The sequence below is a fragment of the Pteropus alecto genome, unplaced genomic scaffold, assembly GCF_000325575.1.
Source record: "Pteropus alecto unplaced genomic scaffold, ASM32557v1 scaffold42, whole genome shotgun sequence".
Taxonomy (NCBI): domain Eukaryota; kingdom Metazoa; phylum Chordata; class Mammalia; order Chiroptera; family Pteropodidae; genus Pteropus; species Pteropus alecto.
This window is the reverse complement of record NW_006434825.1, coordinates 16,066,528-16,083,779: the sequence shown is the minus strand read 5'-3', so window position 1 is coordinate 16,083,779 and position 17,252 is coordinate 16,066,528. Positions and strand designations below refer to the sequence as shown.

The window sequence follows — 17,252 nt, the reverse complement described above, 5'->3', positions numbered from 1 at the left end:
GCGCGGCGCGCCCGAGGCGCTGGGCAGCCCGGCGGTGGGCAGCCCCGCAGTGGAGGCCGGGCGCTTGGTCTGGATCAGGCGGCGGTAGTTCTGGGCGATGTTGCTGTTGCGAGGGATGGTGGACGACTTGTCGAACTCGGGCGGGCCCTCGCCGTCTGCGTCCCCGTTCACGGAGTAGCAGTCGTAGTCGGAGCCTGGGGGCACGGGGCGCCCGAGGCGCTGGGCAGCCCGGCGGTGGGCAGCCCCGCAGTGGAGGCCGGGCGCTTGGTCTGGATCAGGCGGCGGTAGTTCTGGGCGATGTTGCTGTTGCGAGGGATGGTGGACGACTTGTCGAACTCGGGCGGGCCCTCGCCGTCTGCGTCCCCGTTCACGGAGTAGCAGTCGTAGTCGGAGCCTGGGGGCACGGGATGCAGTGGGCCAGGGCCTCGGGGCCGCAGGCCCGGGAACCCTACCCAGCCCCGGGGCCTACCTTGGGAGGGGATGGTGTCCTCGGAGCATGAGGGCGTGGTGGTCTGTGTGCTGTAGCCGCTCGAGTACTGTAGCGAGTCCCGACTGCTCTTCTGATGCTCCAGGCTCAGGCCGCGGGTCAGAACCATGGCCAGGTCGCTGGCCGCAGGGGACACCTCCTCACCATGCTGGGGGCGGTAAGACTGTAGGCTGAAGCCTCCTCCCCAGCTTTCCCCCTCAGCCCCGACTCTGGGGAGCTCCCACCAGGGGCCAGAGCTGGCCCTCAGACCACCAGCCTAGCCTCCCTGCACTGACCTAGGAGTGACCGTGGAGCACTGGCCGGGCTACCAGGGGAGCTGCAGCCTACCTTCGCTGCGATCGTGGCAGGGGACATGCGTGGCCGCGGAGCCTCATCCCCACTGGGGCCCAGAGTGCCCCCGCCAGCCGGGCCGGGCTCCGGGTCTCGCAGGAGCTCCACACGGTCCTTCCTCCGCTGCAGGGTTGTGCCAGAGGGCTGCTCGTGGGGGCCAGCTTTGGCCCAGTCCTGCAGGACATGGCAGGCAGGTCAGGGGGAACCCTTGGCCCTGCTGTGCATGGCCAAGGGGCCCCTCACTGTAGTTGAAGGCCTATGTAGGGCCTCAGGCTCTCGATCATGGCCAAGGACAGAGTATGGAGGGCGCTGTGACGCCTCAGTCCTGCCAGGTGCAGGGGCAGGGCAGGATGATGCATACCAGGAGGGAAAGATGTGAGTATGTGGGGAGTGGCTGCAGTGGTGCCCAGGGCTTTTCTTGTGGGGAACAGGTGCTGTGTGTACACCCTCTGGCTGGGCCTGGCCCCTCCCTGCGACCCTCAGCAGGTGGGGAACACTGACCGAGGTGGGGGAGCTGCACTCGCTAACGGACTGGCAGGTTTCCGAGGCCTCAGAGGATGCAGAGCTGGAGGACTTCTGCCATGCAGAGGCGGGCAGGCAGGGTGGCCGGAGGAGAGGAGAGAACAGATCTGGTCACAGGGCTGGCATGCAGTGGGCGGTCCGATTCAGCGTCCCCGCCGTGCCCCCAGTGCCATGGCTGTGAGCGTGGGTAGCAGAACGCAACACCCAGGGCACACACCACCGGCTCTGAGCTACCCTATGGCCCAGCCCAGGAGCCACACATTTTGAGAACGAATGACACAACTTGCTGCCTGGATGTGGCGGGCAAGGGAAAAAGCGACACTAAGGATGGCAGTGGGGGTATCTGGCTTGAGCAGCTGGGTTGATGATGTCACTGTTTCTTCAGAGGGACAGGCCTGGGGGAGGTGCGGAGCCCAGAGTTCCATCCTGCACATGTTAAGCTGAGCTGCCTTTTGGGTGTCTGCACGTGAATGCACTATGGGCAACTGTATTTACAAGTCTGGAGTTCAGGGAGAGGTCAGGATTGGAGCCGCAAACCCAGCAGCTGTGAGACAGAATAAGATCATCTCGGCGCTGAGGGTAGTTGGAGAAAAGGTTTGAGGACCTCGGCTGTGCCGGCATTCACTGTTCGGGAAGAAGAGGAGGGTCCGGCAAAGGACAGGGACAGGGAGCTGCTGGTCAAGTGGGAGGAAGCCACGAGCAGGAAGCATCACGGAAGTCAGTGGAAGAACCTAACGTGGGAAAGGAGGATGGAACGTCCTTAATTCGATAAATAGTATCTATAAAAATATCAACAGTTTTCTCTCTGAGGTTGGGAAGAAGATAAGGATGCCTGCCAGCACCACCTCTATTCGGCATCGGGAGTCCCAGCGGGGCAAGAAAGCGAGAAAAAGAGGTCAAAAGCAAAAAGGTGGGAAAAGAAGAAATAAAGCGGTCATTTTTTGTAAAAGGTATGATTGCATACATAGAATATTCAAAAGAACCTGTAATTATTAGAATTAATAAGTAATTTTAACAGGGTTATTGGATACAAGATCAATGTACAAAAAAAAAAAATCAAATTTCTAAATATCATCTGCTGACAAACAAAAATACCTCCCAAAAGCCAATATAATTTAAAATAACATCAATAAACATCAAATGCCCTGGAAAGAATCCAATCACAGACGTGCAAAATCTTGACATGAAAACTACAACACACTGAGCGAAGGTAAAACCAAAATAAATGGAGAGACATGTACAAGCCCAGTCAAATTTTGTTTTGGTGGAAACTGAGAAGCTGATGTTAAAGTTTATAAGAAAATGCAGAAGGCCCAAATTAGACAAGGTGCTACTGAAGAATAACAAAAGCTGGAGGACTTTCATTACCAGATACCAAGATTTTTTCATAAAGTTACAGTAATTAGGATGGTGTCGTATTGGTACAAGAACAGACAAATAGACCAGCGGAACGAAATACAAACTCCAGAAACAGCCACACATATACAGACACTTGATTTATGACAAAAGCAAGGCTGTAGTGCAGTGATGGTCTTTTCAATAAACTGTCAATTAGAATGTCGATTAGTATGGAAAAAAATGACACACACACACACACACACACACACACACACACACACACACACACACACACTATCAATTCCAGAAACGCTGCAGATCCAAGTGAAAAAGGTTTTTAGAGGAAAACACTGTTGTGATCTTGGAGTCCACAAAAATATCTCAGGATACAAAAAGCACTAACAATTAAGAAAATCAGAGAAATTGGACATATATTAAAATGAAGAACTTTAGATTATGAAAAGACTTCATTAAGAGAGTAAAAAGAGAATTCAGAGAATCAGAGACGATATCAGATGAGAGACTTACATCCATAATATATAAGTTCTATGAATCAATAAGACAAAGACAACGTAGCAAAAAAAAAAAAAAAAAAAAGAAAAAAAAGTCTGAACAGATCTTTCAAAAAAGATATCAGCATATGAAAGTTGTTCAACATCACTAGCCATTAGGGAAATGCAAATTAAAAACACAGGGCAGTACCACTAGACACCCAGCAGAATGTCTAAAATGAACAAAATGTGAAAATGCCAAGGGGCTGGTGAGGATGAGGAATAGCAGTAAGCCACTGCCATGCTATTCTTGACAGAAGTGTATGACCTCAATCTAATTATGGGAAGACATCAGACAAATCCAAATTGAGAGAGATTCTACAAAATACCTGACTAGTATTCTGCAGAAGTATCAATGTCATAAGAGAGGAAGATGGACCGAAGAACTGTCACAGGCTGGAGAAGCCTAAAGAATCACGACAAAATGCAATGCACAACCCTGCATGGATCTCACACTCCTGGGCCAGAAAAAAAGATATTAGTGAGAAAACTGGCAAACTCTGGAAAAAGACTGTAGATTAGTTCGCGGTATTGTGTCAGTGTTAAATTTACTGGTTTTGAAAACTGGTAGTTACATAAGATGTTAACATTAAGAAAAAATGTGAAGGGTAGGTGGGGATTTAGTACTCTTTTTACAACTTTTCTACAAGACTGAAATTACTTAAAAAAGAATGTTAATGGGATGTTAACTTGATCTATTGTAGTGATAAAAAAAAAAAAGTTAAAAGAAAAACCTCAATGGATAGGTTAAATAGCTATAGAGAGAGAAAAAAAAAAAAAACAAATTGGAAGATAGACCTAAGGACAGTATTCATGATGGCAGTGCAGAGAAAAAGGGAGATGGAAGTAGAGAGACACAGACTGGGGACACAGAAAGATAGAATGAGAAGTTCTGACACAGAGAGAAGTCAGATCACTTGCAAAGGAGCAACAATGTGGTGGACAGCAGACCTCTCGACCAACGATGGGAGCCAGACCACAGCGGAAAACTATCTTCAAGGTATGATGAGAGTAACGGTCGCCTCGAAATTGTGTCCCTGGGAAAACTTTCAAGAAAGAGGACAAAACAAAGCCTATTTACAGATAAGCAAAAACCGAGTTTACTACTATAGACCGATTGTAAAAGAACTTCTAAGGGACGTACTCTACTTCAGAAAGAAGGAAGTGAGGGAGATACGAGATTCAAGAAAAAACGAAGAACAAAAAAAATGTGTAAACGTGTGTATAAAATGATGATGAGATTAAGAAGAAAAATGTCATCTGTGGGTGTTGCAGAAAAGGAGAGAACAACATATAATAGCTTCTGTTGGGAGGGAGTGCATGACTGAAGTTAAATATATATATTGAAGTCCCTGCATTATTCATGCGGTGGGTTTGTGACTTTGCTAAGGGTGCATGGTAAAAAGCCAAGTTAACCAGCAAAAGAAAAAGAATAGAGCATCTTTACAATCCAGTAGAGGAGAAATAATGGGGAAAGGAAAAACAAACAAAAGGCAAGGGAAGAGACAAAAGCAGCACAGAAAAAAATGGAACGAAGAAAAACAAAAGTAAGAGTCCAAACATGTCAATAATCATAAACATCAGTGGTCTAAAAAACGCCAGTGAAAAGAGAGACATTGTTGGATTGGATATAAAAAGAAAATCTAGGCATATATATACAAGAGACTCATCTAAAACATAAAGATATAGCGAGTTTAAAAGCAAAGAGATGGAAAATGATAATCTAAAGCCGAAGTAGCTGTAGTAACATCAAACAAAAGGGACTTTGATACAGAAAGCAATGCAAGGAGCAGAGGGGCCGACCGCATCACGTTACAAGATTTGATGCACCATGAAGTTTGCATTTTAAACTTGTATGCACCCAATAACAGTCTCAAAATACGGAGAGCAAACAGAAATAGAACTATACGGAAGAGCATCGCAAATCTATATTTTTTCAATTATTGATAGGTGAGGCAGACAGAAATGAGTGGGAAATGAGGCAGAGACGGTCCGTGCAGACAGCTCGTGAGAAGTTCTGCTGTGAAGGAGACGGGGTGGCTGGGGCAGAATGTGGCGTGACGGGGAGCGGGGGCTTTTAAGATGAACGACACTGGGGCTGTCTGTGTGCTGACGGGAACGAGGCCGCACAGGGAGAGTCAGTGCGGTGGGGACATCCCGGGGCGAGAGAGCTGGACGACACAGAGTGCTGACCCAGCTGGAAGCACAGGCCGTGATGGGGAGACGCCGGACTTAAGTGCGGGTAGGGTCACCCCCATGACCTGAAGAGAGCTCCCTGGGCATGCGGCCTGACCCCGCTCTGTCTTCTGCTGTGGTTCCCCTTTGTCCTCCTCACTGAGGCTGCAGGGACTGAGAGAGAGTCTGTCTCCGAGGAGATTCTCAGGCTACTCTCCAGGTTTAGAGTGAGGGGGCCCAAGTGTGGAGAGGAGGGAAGGTATCAAGAGGCTGGAGCTGGCAAGCTGCCTGCTCCCAGCTCCCATGACGAAGAAGGGAGTAGGCAAGGAACTGAGGTATGAGGAGGAAGGGGAGTGTAAAAAGCCCCCCGCCGACACTGCCGTGGCAGATGCTGGCTGCTCCAGGACCTTCCCCGCTCCCCCTTAGCCTTGAGGCAATAAACTACGGTGGTCCCCAATGTGGTGGTCCTGGGGACCTCCAGGCCAGTGTCTACAGCTGTAGGTGGCCCCACACGTGGACAGTCCGAGGCCACTGTGCCCCACCCCCTCACCTGGCTGGTGATGTCTGAAGGCATGGGTGAGGGAGGCTTGGAGTAGGTGGCGTCCTGGGACACGAAGCCGGAATCGTGGGAGGAGACGCTGGAGAGGCGGGTGGTGGCGGTGGCTGGCTGCGCCAGGCTGCGGTAGCGACAGGTGGAACCGGGTGAGTATGTTTGGGCGCCCCCAGGCCACGGGGCTCCGCCACCCTTGGCACTGCTACTGCTGCTGGGGGCGCTGGGGGAGCGGAGGAAGGGGGCACAGCAGCCAGACAGGGAGGCACAGGTGCGCGGGGAGGGGAGGGTGACAGAGGAGGGTGGGGAGACAGCGAGGGGCAAAGGAAGGAAAAGACAACGTCAGACTACAAGGTCCTGACCCCGCTGCCACAGAGGAGCTGGGTTCTGGGGCCCTGGGACAGGGTGGGGCTTAGGCGGGGCACGGCACCATCATCAAGCTGGCGCAGCCCCTGCCCTGGAGTGCTCCAGGGCGCTGGGCGCCGGCGTCAGGGCACGCCCAGGCGAGGCAGTCTCTCTGCCTCGACTGCCATTGGGAACAGGTCGACCACACGAAGACTGAGTCACCAAGTGTCAGCTCCCCAGCGGCACCAGAACCCGACCGAAGTCTGATTATTTCTAGACTGCCTTCTCGAAGTCTGAGATTTGCCATCAGGTCCTGACTGGATGTCTGGAGTGCGGTGACGGTCCGTGTGGGTCCTGGATCCACCACGGTCCTCATCCCTCCCGTGCCCTCACGGGGTCCGGCCCTCGCAGCTCACATCCTCTACACGGCCATTTCGCTCTTGGGCAATGTTCCCGGCAATGAGGGCTGCCTTCCTCCTGAGCGTGACGCTGAAGTCCCTCAGCCCCAGCCCCAGTCATGGGTGTCCCCGGCAAGCAGACCTGACCCCTCCCCTCTCTGCAGGAGTAGCTGTATCCAGCTTATGCCCCACGCCCCAGTCAGAGGTGGCTCTGGGGAAGGGGTGCCCAGTCAGAGGTGGCTCTGGGGAAGGGGTGCCTGGCACAGAGGGGAATCCCTCGTGAGTAACTCACTCTGTGCTCACTGCCCTCCCACCCAAGGAGCCTTGAATCTTAAGTGTCTTCCCCACATCCTGCCCTGTACCAGCTCAGGAAGCGCCCCGGACCCTGAGCCTGGGCTGGGGTTCGGGCCTGTGGCGGCTGCCCAGGCACCAGCTCTCAGGAACCAGCCAGGCTGCAGTGTCTGTAAGGTAAGTCTGTGGTTTCAACACATATTCTCAGAAGCCTCCACACCCTCCCCGGCCTTAGATTCTTACTATTCCTTTAGACTGCACTGGGACTGGCAGAGCCCAGCGGTTAAATGCTGGGACTGTGTCTCAGTTTCCCCTTCTGTGAAATGGAGACACCACCATATGGTGGCGTTAGAATTCACTGAAGAAAGTGCCTGAAGTATTGAGTATGGCACCGGGGGCGTGTCTACAGCTCCGTAAACGAAGCTGCTCCTGCTCCCCCCGGCCCCTGCTAACACGTGCCTGCGCCAGCAGCAGGCATGAGAGCAGTGTGTTTTCCCTCTGCACCTGCAGAGTCCTTGATGATGTAGAAGTTGTGTGAATTCTGGGGCCCCGAAGCAATCCTCAATGTACTCTTCGTGGGAGTGTCCCCATTCCTTCCCGGGTAACCCTGCACCTTCCCCATCCTCCATCAACGCCCACTGACCTGCACATGCTGGACTTTCGGGAGCTGGAGCTGCTGGGTGACGAGGGTGGCGTCTGGTAGGACCAGCTGTAGTCTGAGCCCTTCAGATCTTTGATCACCTACAGAGGGTCATGGGTGGGGGTCACTGGGGGCAGCCTCGGCCTGCTGAGAGTCTTATCACTGTCCTGGGCCCCCCTCAGAGGGCTGGTAGGGCCAGAGCCCCCACTGTCTTCTCAGCTGAGAGCGAAGCCCCAGCAGGAGACCCCCAAGGGTCTGAAGCCCCCTCCTAGCCTTTTCCTGATGCAAGCTCCTTACTCGGGGGTGGGAAGCAGGGCTGCCAGAGGGCTGGGGGAGATGCCTGGGGACATTCCACCTTGCCTGATTCTCAGGGACTCTCTCCGCCTGGGGCAGGCCCGGGACATGGGAGAAGCAGGTGCTCCTGAGGACTCACTATTGCTGGCCGACAAACCGGACATGAGTGACCATGAAGGACACATGGGGTTCAAATCGTGGCTCCGCTGTGCCCCTCGGGCAAGTTCCTAGACCTCTCTGAGCCTCGGTTTTCTCCTGTGAAATGCAGCTAGTCATTCCTGTCTTGGAGGGCCATTGGGGTGATTCGGTGAGATGACCGGTGGGAAGTGCTCAGCGGAGTACTGGGCGCATGGTAAGTGCCCAGTGAGAGCAAAGCCACAGGGCTGCCCGGCGGGGCTCACCCTGATGCCGTGGAGCACAGCGGCGGGGCCGGGCGGGCAGGCGTCTGGCTTGGGCAGGCAGACTCAGGGCCAAGCCCCACGCACCTGGGACTTCTGCCCACGTGCCCTCAGTCTGAGGCCCCGCCCTGGGTCCTGGGCACACCATCCCTCACCTGGACAAGTGCTCCTGGATGTCCCACAGTGAGTATCAGAATGTCGGGTCCTCTGTCCCCAGCTGTCTCCCCAAAGTGCTGTCCCTTTTTCTCCTCTACTGTTCTCAACCAAGGCCAGGCCATCCCCTCCCTTCCCGTCCCCAGGGGTGGCTGTACCTGCTCACTGGCGGCGGGCAGCTTGTGGGGCTCCGCGGTCAGCACCACCAGGTCGTCGATGATGCCCTGCAGGTGAGTGATCTCCCCCAGCATGGTCAGCTCGCCGTTCTGAGGAAGCGGTGAGTCAGAGCCACGGGCCCTGGCCCTGCCCGCCCACCTCACAGGAACAGGCCTCACCTGGCTCCTCTCTCTCACCCTTTCCCACCAGAAAATGCTGCTGGGATTGATTGACATGTGCCCTGCACAGCCTGGGGCTGGCACGACACCTGACCAGACCATACTGGTGATGATGAGCTGAGACTTGCCGTTAGGCCTGGAGCATGTGGCCCCAGATGCACCCAGCCGGGGATCACTGAGAAGTGGCCTTTCTCCAAGGTCAGAGGTCAACCCCGGGCCTAGCCCAATCTGCTGGGACCACCCAGTCACCAAAAAGAACTCACGCCCCGCCCCGCAGTTCCCAACCGTGATTCTCGGGATGTGGTGATGGGAGCACCCCGGGGAGACCGCTTAGCTAGCCCCGCCCGCCGCGGGGATGCGCGGCCGCGGCTCCGCCCGCGAGGACCCACCACCACGGGCTGCAGGAAGGCGATGAAAGTGCAGAAGCGGCCGCGCTCCTCGATCAGGGCTCGGCGCACCGCCTGCTTCTCCGTCTCCTCCAGCAGCAGGTACATGTCATTGACGTCCTGCAGGGCGCTGTCCAGCTGGGGCTGCAGGTCTCCTTTCCCTGGGGGGGTTGGGAGGAGAGGCCGCGCTGGGGACGCCGGCCTGGCTCGCTGCATCCGTGGCTCAGGCCCTGTGGTGGTGTCCCTGGCCAAGGGGCTGGGCACTGTCATGGGGGTCAGGGGACCGGGGAGGGCAGTCAGGACTCCGGGACTCGTGGAGGGGCTGGTCCCCAGAGCAGGCAAAGAGGACAGATGAACATGCACACAGGAAAGACACCAAAGCTGCAAAGCCACCCTGAACCTGGGACGGGCAGAGTCCTGGGCAGTCCCAGGGCCGCCCTTGGCACAGTCATGCTCAGGAGAGCCCAGCGGAGACCTTCGCAGCGGCTGGGACCCCCTCCCCCGACCCCAGGACAGCCTCACTGCCCACGGGATGGTGCCCTCTGGCCTCCCGGGAAACGGAGGCAACATGGAAGCAGGACAAAGTAGAGCGTGGGCTCAGCTGTCAGGACAGCTGGGGCTGGGCCCTGGGGGCAGAGGAGGGTGTGTCCCAGTGTGGGCCCCACTCAGTTTGGGGAGCGAGGCACAAGGACAGCAACAGCGACACCGAGAAGCAGTGAGAGAGACAGAGTAAGGCAAGAGGATGGTGGAGAGCAGCGAAGAGACAGGAAGTGGGGAGGGAACAGGTCAGGACCCTGGACAGCCGGGCGGGGGCAGGGCAGCCAAGGCCTATGCCTCCCACCCAGCCCAGTCCAACCCCTCCTGGCCTGGCAGACTGACCCAGCGGTGGCCCCAGACTTCTCCCTGGCCAGGGGTTCCAGGGGCCCCAGGGAGACTATGCCCCAGGCCCCTCCCTCGATGGACCAACTGCCTTCCTCACTCCTTGGCCTGGAGAGACTCCTTCCAATGGCCCTGAGCCGGGGAGGACAGACAAATGTGACAAGGACGGGAGGAGCGGCTGGAGGGAAGGACATTTGACTTACCAAGTAGCTCTACAGGAAGGATGTGGGAGGAGAGGAGGAGAGACAGAGAAAGAGAATGTGTGAAAGACAGCCGGATGGACAGAGCCACTCCTGGGGTTTGGGTGGGGAGCCTGGGTCTGTGGGGCCTTTCTGCCGCCTCCCTGAGGGGCCAGGTCTGGGGTGCAGGGAAGCCCCCTCTGTCCCGCCCAACAGGTTCTTGTGTCCAGGATAGGGCCCTCTGTCCAGGACGATTCCCTGGGGTGCCTCAGAGGGCTGTGGGGGATATGGAGTGGGGTGTTGTGGGGCTGTGCCTCGATGGGCCCATCTGGGCTCTACCTTTGCGCGCTTTCTTCTGCAGCTTCAGCGTGTCCGAAGACTTCTTCTTGATCTCGTGTCGGGCTCGTTTGTACTCTGTGTAGGGGATGACACAGGAGGGCTATGACAGGTGTCTGCGCAGTAGGGGTGGGAAACCCGGGCCCAAGCCCTGGCCCCACCTTTCGCGTGGTCCTTGTCCAGCTGGTTGACCGACTTCTTCCAGTCCTCGATGCGCTCCTGCAGCGGGTTGATGAGGCTCTCCAGCAGGGCACTGTGGACAGGGATTGTGCAGGTCAGCCACCAATGGGGTTCTCCCTGTGATGACCGTGCCCGCCCGCGACGCCCACTCACTTGGTGAACTGCCGCAGCTTGGTCTCGATGCTGCGGTGTCGCATGCACATGCGCGTGAGCGCCGAGCCGATGTCCCGCGTGGCCCCTGGCGAGGCAAAAGCGCGGCGTGGGAACCGGCCCGCCGGGGCCTCTGCAGTCCCGGCCTCGGCCACGAGGGGGCGCGCTGGCCCGCAAAGGCCGGGCCGCTGCCCGCGCTCAGCCCCCAACATCCCGCAATCTTTTCGGACCCTGCGGGGGATTTGATCATTCCCCAAGAGATATCGAGCCCCTCCTCCGTGCGGGACCAAGACCCTGCCCGTGCCGGCCATGCCAGCCTCCTGCAGCTAGCTGCGGGTGCTCTGGTGGTCAGGCCAGAACCAAAGAATGTCCAAAGAGCCTGCCAAACTCTCCTCTGCCCTCCAGCAACCCCTTCCAGGTGTGCCCAGATGCAGGTGTGAGCGTGCCAGCACGTGCCCATTGTCTTGGTTCTCGCCGCCCGAAGGAGGAGGGGCCCCAGGTCCCTGCTACTCAGACTAGAAAGCAGAGACGCCAAGGCCAACCTGGAAGGCCCACCCACCTGTCCCCGTGTGCTCTCAGAAAGGCAGATGGGGTGGGCGAGAAGAAGCCATAGTCAGATGCACTGTACAGAAGGGTGAATAACTGTGGCTGAGGGGGTCAAACAAGCCACCCACAGCAAGAACGGAAACCTCCTGTGACACCCGTGTCGCGGTTGACCCACTCCCGCTTGCAAGCCCCTAGTGACTAGAGACTCCCTCTCTCTACGACCAGTCCCTTTCATAAAGGAGCAGAACTCAAGGTCCTGACTCTGGGCCTGGTGTCCTCTCCCTGGATCATACTCCACTGGGCCTTTCCAGCCTCCAAACCTAACCTGGGGCCTCCCCAACCTCCAGCCACGCCCCCTCCCCACCTCGGGTGTTGGTGGCCATGTCGGCCACTTTCTGGAAGGCATCCAAGAAGGCCACAGCAGCCAGCACAGTGGTCCTGGGGAGATGGACAGTGGGATGGTCTGTGGTGAGGTGCTCTCCCCTCCGCCCATCCCCTCCCCAGCTGGGGCGCCCTCAGCAGCCTCACCTCAGCTGGGAATGCAGCTTTGTGGCCTTGGAGTTGAAGTCCTCCCAGATGGGGTAGGAGCTCTGCCGAGGAGATGGGAGAGGAGGTGAGACTCCAGAGGGCTGCAGGGTTCCACTGGGCTGGGCTCCCCGCACGCCTCCGTCCAGACTCCGGGCAGTTTCTGAGACAGCCCCCCTGCCCTTGTGTAGAGGGAGGCTCCTGGGCCCTCTGGGAGGACCGAGGACCAAGGACAGAGCCATGGGGCATGAGGAACTCCTGGCCCTGGGAACAGGTGCCTTTGCTCATCTCTCCTCCCTGACTGTCAGGAAGTCCACAGTGGGGACTGTTTCAGCTCACATCCTCCCTCAAGGGAAGGGTGTCCTCGGGGCTCCCTGGGGCCTGGCAGGGAATCTGGGCTGAGCCGCATGACGGGCACCATGTTTCCCAAGACACAGCCCGAGATGCTTCCCATAGCATGGGGGCAGAGGCTCTGTGAGCAGTGGCAGGGCTCACGGCACGCCAGGTCTAAACTGGGGCCCCTGGGGACCCCTGTTCTGTGCCCCAGAAGCTGCTGCCAGCACAGCCATCCATCCATCCCAGGCCAGCAGCAGTGGCTCCCAGGCCCGGGGAGGATGTGGCTGCTACAGGGCCCAGCCAGTCTGCCCAGGACAGCCAGGCCTCGGCTGAATGGGGCCTTGTGCAGTCAACAGAGCCACCTTTCTCCACCCCCAGCTCCCCTCCCCTCCTGGGGACACAGTGTGGCCTTTATCCCAGCCTGGCCCAAAGCTCTGAGTTGGGAGGGGGTTTCTCAGTAGGGAGGCCAGGCTCCTGGCGACCGAGTTGTCCAGTCTGATCAAGGGGCTTTTCTGGCTAATGTGCCCTCCCAGGGCTGCTGGGTCCTGGAGAAACCTCAGCCCTGGCCCAAGGGCCCTGTGGAGCCCTTGATCCTTGAAGCGGAGCCCTGGGCCAGCAAAGCCCCAGGTGGGATGGGGTGCTGGGAGCTGGGGCTGTTCCTGAGGAAAGGTGGAAGGTAGAGACCCCAACCCTGAGGCTGCAGAGGGAGGCTCTGCTGGGTTGGAACCCCAGAGGCAGGTTCGAGATGGCCTCTCCAACTAAAGACAACCTATAGGAGTGGAAGGGGGACAGGGCAGCTTCTGGGAGCCTCAAAAACACCCTCCCCATTCTGGCCGAGCCCAACCAGTGCCCAGGGAAAGCAAATATTTGAGAAGTTCGCACAGGCTGAAGCTGGAGGGGGAGGCTGTGGGTGGGCTTGTCTCTATGCAGGCACAGCTCAGGGGATGGGGGTCTGGGAGGTCATCTCCGGCAGGCCTGAGGAGCTGACCCCTCACCTTGGTGCCACCAGAGGTCTGCTCAAAGGTGGCACCTTCCCACTACCTCAACCCCTCCTGCCCTGAAGTCTTGCTGAGACCTCTAGGAAGGAGTGCAGGGGTCCAGAGGCAGCTGACCTGGCCCCCGGGAAAGCTTCTCAGCCCCCTGCAGCAGCCTCTGGGCAGTCTGAGAGAGAGCAAGGGACTGGGATGAGCTGGGCAGAGATAGCTCCCTACTCTCTACTGGGTTTGGGGCCCATCCCGACAGCTTCGACCCATCAGGCTCACTGTCTCAGACCTTCACATACTCGCTCTCTCATGGGGAAGGAACAAGATGGGGTATGGGGAGGCCAGGACCAGTTCCTCCTCAGCAGAGGGACCAAGAACCTCGGTCTCTAAGGACTGGGGACTCTGCCCCCACTGGTAATTCATGAAGGACCCCAGAGACAAGGATTTGAGGGGCCAGAGCAGCCAGTGCCTCAGGGAAGTGTCTTTAGTCTTTATCTGGACCTGAGCCCTCACCCTGGCCATGGCCTGGCTGTCAGGCTCTAAGACCCTGGGTGTCCTCACTAGTGACAGTGATTGCTACTGTTGATCAAGTGCTTTTGGTGGGCCGGGCACCGTGCTGAGCCTTGTCACTGTGTGACTGCATTGAATCCTTCCAACAGCTCTGTGAAATGAATACTGTTATCATCCCCAATCTACAGACGAGGAAACTGAAGCTAAGAGCTTAAAGTTAGACTTGCCCAAGGCCACTGAGTGGCAGAGTCTGGATCTGACCCCCTGTCTGACTGGTCGCTACGTGCTGGAGTAGAGAGACCCCCTCCTTCTGGGGCTACAGGGAGATGAGCATCTGGGCAACAAGGGTGGGAAGGTGGCAGAGACACCCAGCTCTTCCCCCCGCGCAGCGGGCTGCTCCAGAGGGGGGAGGCGACATGCTCAAGGTGTCTAAGTGAACGGGATGAGACCGAAGAGGAGGCTGCCAAGGGCCTCTGGCCCTCAGGGACTCTGTCCAGGTGGTTGCTGTGGTCCAGATGTGGGCTGTGCAGGTGAGTGACCCAGGCTACAAGCCCAGAGAGAGGGCTTTCCGGGTGACCCTGGGCCCCTCGTCTGTAAGATCAGGATGGCAACTGCAGCTCCGTGACAGGGTCAGTGTAGAGACTCGAGGAGGCTCTGCCCGGAACGCGCTGAGCACTGTGCCAGCACCTGGTAAGTGTGCAGTTAACGCTGGCTAACAAAGAGGACACAGGACCCCGGCCTCCCTGCCAGAAGCCTGGCCAGGGCTTCTGTGACTGGGCGGTATTCCCTACTCTTGAGGGTGGGCAAAAATTATGACCTCATTTTCTGGATGGGTCAGTGCTGGGTGGAGGTCCCATTCACTTTGCTGAAGGTGCTGCGTGGGCAAGTGGGGGCCGAAGCAGAGCACAGGTGCTGAGCCCAGCCCTGTCATTTTGGGCAAGTCTCCGCCCCGTTCTGGGCTTCAGTGGGCAGCCTGGCACCCAGTAGCCATCTGAGCTGAGTTAAATGAAGCACAGTAGGCAGGGGGAGCTCCTGAGAGCCCCCTCTCCATCCCTGAGTGGGTGTCCTCCAGGCTCCAGGTGCAGCTCGCGGACCCCTCCCCCCAGCGCCCAGGCCAGGGTCCGGGCCTCCAGAAGGGCCGCGGCAGGCCGTTGTGGGGTCTGTGGACACGCTGTGGAGAGGCCTCTTGGGGCAAGCTCAGTCTCCTCAACCTGGCCACCTTCCTCTATGGAAGCCCTGCTGCTTCTGTGGCTCAGGACGTGGAGGAAATGAGCCAGAAGGTGCTCCCTAAATCCAGGTGACCGGCCTCCAGGTGGCCCCGTCCCTTGCTCTGTCTCTGGCCAGAACACAGGCATGTGTCCTAGGTCGGCGAATATTGGTACTTGGCATCACCCCAGGTGAAACCTCTCCTATTTTGCCTCCACATGTCAGAAAATCCTGCCTGAATCTCTTGCTACAATCCGGGTCTGTTTCCTTCCGTCTCATCCTAAAGTTCCTTGCAAATTGGCTGGAGAGGGAGGGGAGCAGTCCTGCCCTCCCTGAGCAAAAGCTGCTGCTCTCCGCAGTGTTTTTGGAGAGGCTGCCACTGGGAGATGGGTGCGGGAAGGTCCCACGCTCAGCCTGCCCTGGCAGTGACTGGAGGAGGGTGGTCTGGGCTGCTTGGTCCCCAGAGGGGATCCTGGTGCCAGGGCTACGGTGTCCACAGGGCAGGAGGGGGTGCTGAGGGCAGAGGGAGGCCAGGATTTCTGAAGTCTGGCAGAAGGGCTGGAGGTGGAGTCTGGGATGGAAGTCTCAGGGGAAGCACCCCATACAGGGGCTGCCAGCCCTGTAGTCCCAGGCCAGGGTAGCTTCAGGCCCCTTTGGCGGCGGGAGTGGGGCGAGGATTTGGCAGCTGCCCCTGGGGCTGTTTCCCTGGCAGCACGGGGAGCCCTTGGCCTTCCAGCAAGCCCCGGCCCTCTGAAGGGCCTGCCTGGGCACTGTGGGGCAGGTTGTACCTTGGTGAGTGGTGTTTCCTCCTGGGCCTGTGATGTCACCTGCGATGTCACCATGGGATTGTGTGTTGTGTACTTGGAAGTGTGTGATATAGGCTGGGAGGGTGGGAGCTCTCAGGATTTCCCATGGGAAACCCAGTTCTCTCCCTTGCTCTTTCCCACCCCAAAAGAGAAGGGTAGGAACGCCGGTTCCTGACCCCCGTGCTGTCACTGGAGCGGGACCTCCTCTCTGCCTAGGCAGCCTGAGCCGGCCCTGCCAAGCCCTGGCCTCTTTGGGGGAGAGGATGCCCCTCGTCTCCTAGAGCAACAATGAGAGGTGAGGTCAGGGACAGTGTCCAACAGTCTCCTAAATGACCTTGAGCCATTTCCAGGCCTCAGTTTCCCCACCCAGTGAGCCAGTGGCGGATCAGGAATTAATGGCCTGCTCCAGCCTAACCTTGGGTAACCATGGGGAGGGGGCTGGGGCTGAGGGGCTGGGGTGGAAGTATGGTAGGGAAGGCCTTCCCCTGGGGCTGTTCCACCAACCCCAGCCTTCTCCCCTCCTCCTCCCAAGGTGAGAGCAGAGGCCTTGGGATGCAGGGACACTCAGCCCTGAGACCTTGGAGCCCTGGAGCTTCCTGAGGCTTTTGTGGGGAGGGCAGCCGCAGGGTCCAGAGCAGTGGCCAAAGCGGGTGGGGGAAGGAGTTAACGGTTCTCAGCTTTATTATTTTCCCCTGCTTTGGCGGTGACAGCATTGTCTGGGCTCCAAGGCCAGCCTTAAGGTGGGGGGCATGGTGGTGGTAGGGGGCGGTGGCCGGAGAGACCTGGGACCTGTTAAAGGTCTGTAGAGTCATCCCCTAGAACTGACCCCCATTCATGGTTTGGGGTCTGGGGCGCGGGGAGCCCAGATGTGTGCAAGCTCGGCTCGGGACCCCACGGGGGAGCTGCAACCGGACGACCCTGGGCATAGACCCCGTGGACCGCCCGGACACCATGACACACAAGCACTCACACTCCCCAGACCCGGCAGCGCAGAGATCCGGGAACAGCAGACGCAGGCCGGACACGCTTGGGCAAGGACATGCAGACCCCGCGGCGCACGGCTGCCCGCCGCCACGCGTCGCCCGAGGGGACCCGCACCCGCCTCCTCGCGCCCCGTTACCTTCATGTCGTTTCCGGGGGCATCCCGCGGGACACATACACCATACACAGCAGGGGCACAAGGTGTCCCGGGGGCCTCCTGCCTTGGGAGGTTTCGGCCCCGGCACAGAGGCGTTCGGACTCTCCTCCCTAAGTTCTTTGGCTCCTTTTACAGGTGGCGCGATGCCATCCAGATGGAGTGCCCGAGGGAGGCCAGGCTTTTGGGGGTGGTAGTGTTCTGGTCCTCAGGCAACCTCTTTCTTTGGGGGTGGGAACCGTGTCGGACTAGCAGGGTAGAAGTGCGCCGCGTCCCCGTCTCTGATGC

General features: G+C 58.0%; 1 protein-coding gene across 1 annotated transcript in view; it reads right to left on the bottom strand.

The window, feature by feature from the left end:
• The window catches only part of MTSS1L (MTSS1L, I-BAR domain containing), a 19,955-nt gene extending 2,999 nt beyond the window's left edge, over window positions 1-16,956 (bottom strand). Inside the window, exons 1-16 of the mRNA XM_015587675.2 lie at window positions 16,950-16,956; window positions 11,992-12,053; window positions 11,828-11,901; window positions 10,921-11,005; window positions 10,749-10,840; window positions 10,591-10,665; window positions 10,276-10,284; window positions 9,197-9,354; window positions 8,631-8,738; window positions 7,631-7,728; window positions 5,954-6,176; window positions 1,319-1,393; window positions 815-991; window positions 470-635; window positions 212-394; window positions 10-155 (exon numbers count right to left, since the gene is read on the bottom strand). Of these exons, the coding sequence (XP_015443161.1) occupies window positions 10-155; window positions 212-394; window positions 470-635; window positions 815-991; window positions 1,319-1,393; window positions 5,954-6,176; window positions 7,631-7,728; window positions 8,631-8,738; window positions 9,197-9,354; window positions 10,276-10,284; window positions 10,591-10,665; window positions 10,749-10,840; window positions 10,921-11,005; window positions 11,828-11,901; window positions 11,992-12,053; window positions 16,950-16,955 (1,737 nt within the window). The 5' untranslated portion in view covers window position 16,956. The remainder of the gene's footprint in view (window positions 1-9; window positions 156-211; window positions 395-469; window positions 636-814; window positions 992-1,318; window positions 1,394-5,953; window positions 6,177-7,630; window positions 7,729-8,630; window positions 8,739-9,196; window positions 9,355-10,275; window positions 10,285-10,590; window positions 10,666-10,748; window positions 10,841-10,920; window positions 11,006-11,827; window positions 11,902-11,991; window positions 12,054-16,949) is intronic.
• Between the last annotated feature and the right edge of the window lie 296 nt (window positions 16,957-17,252).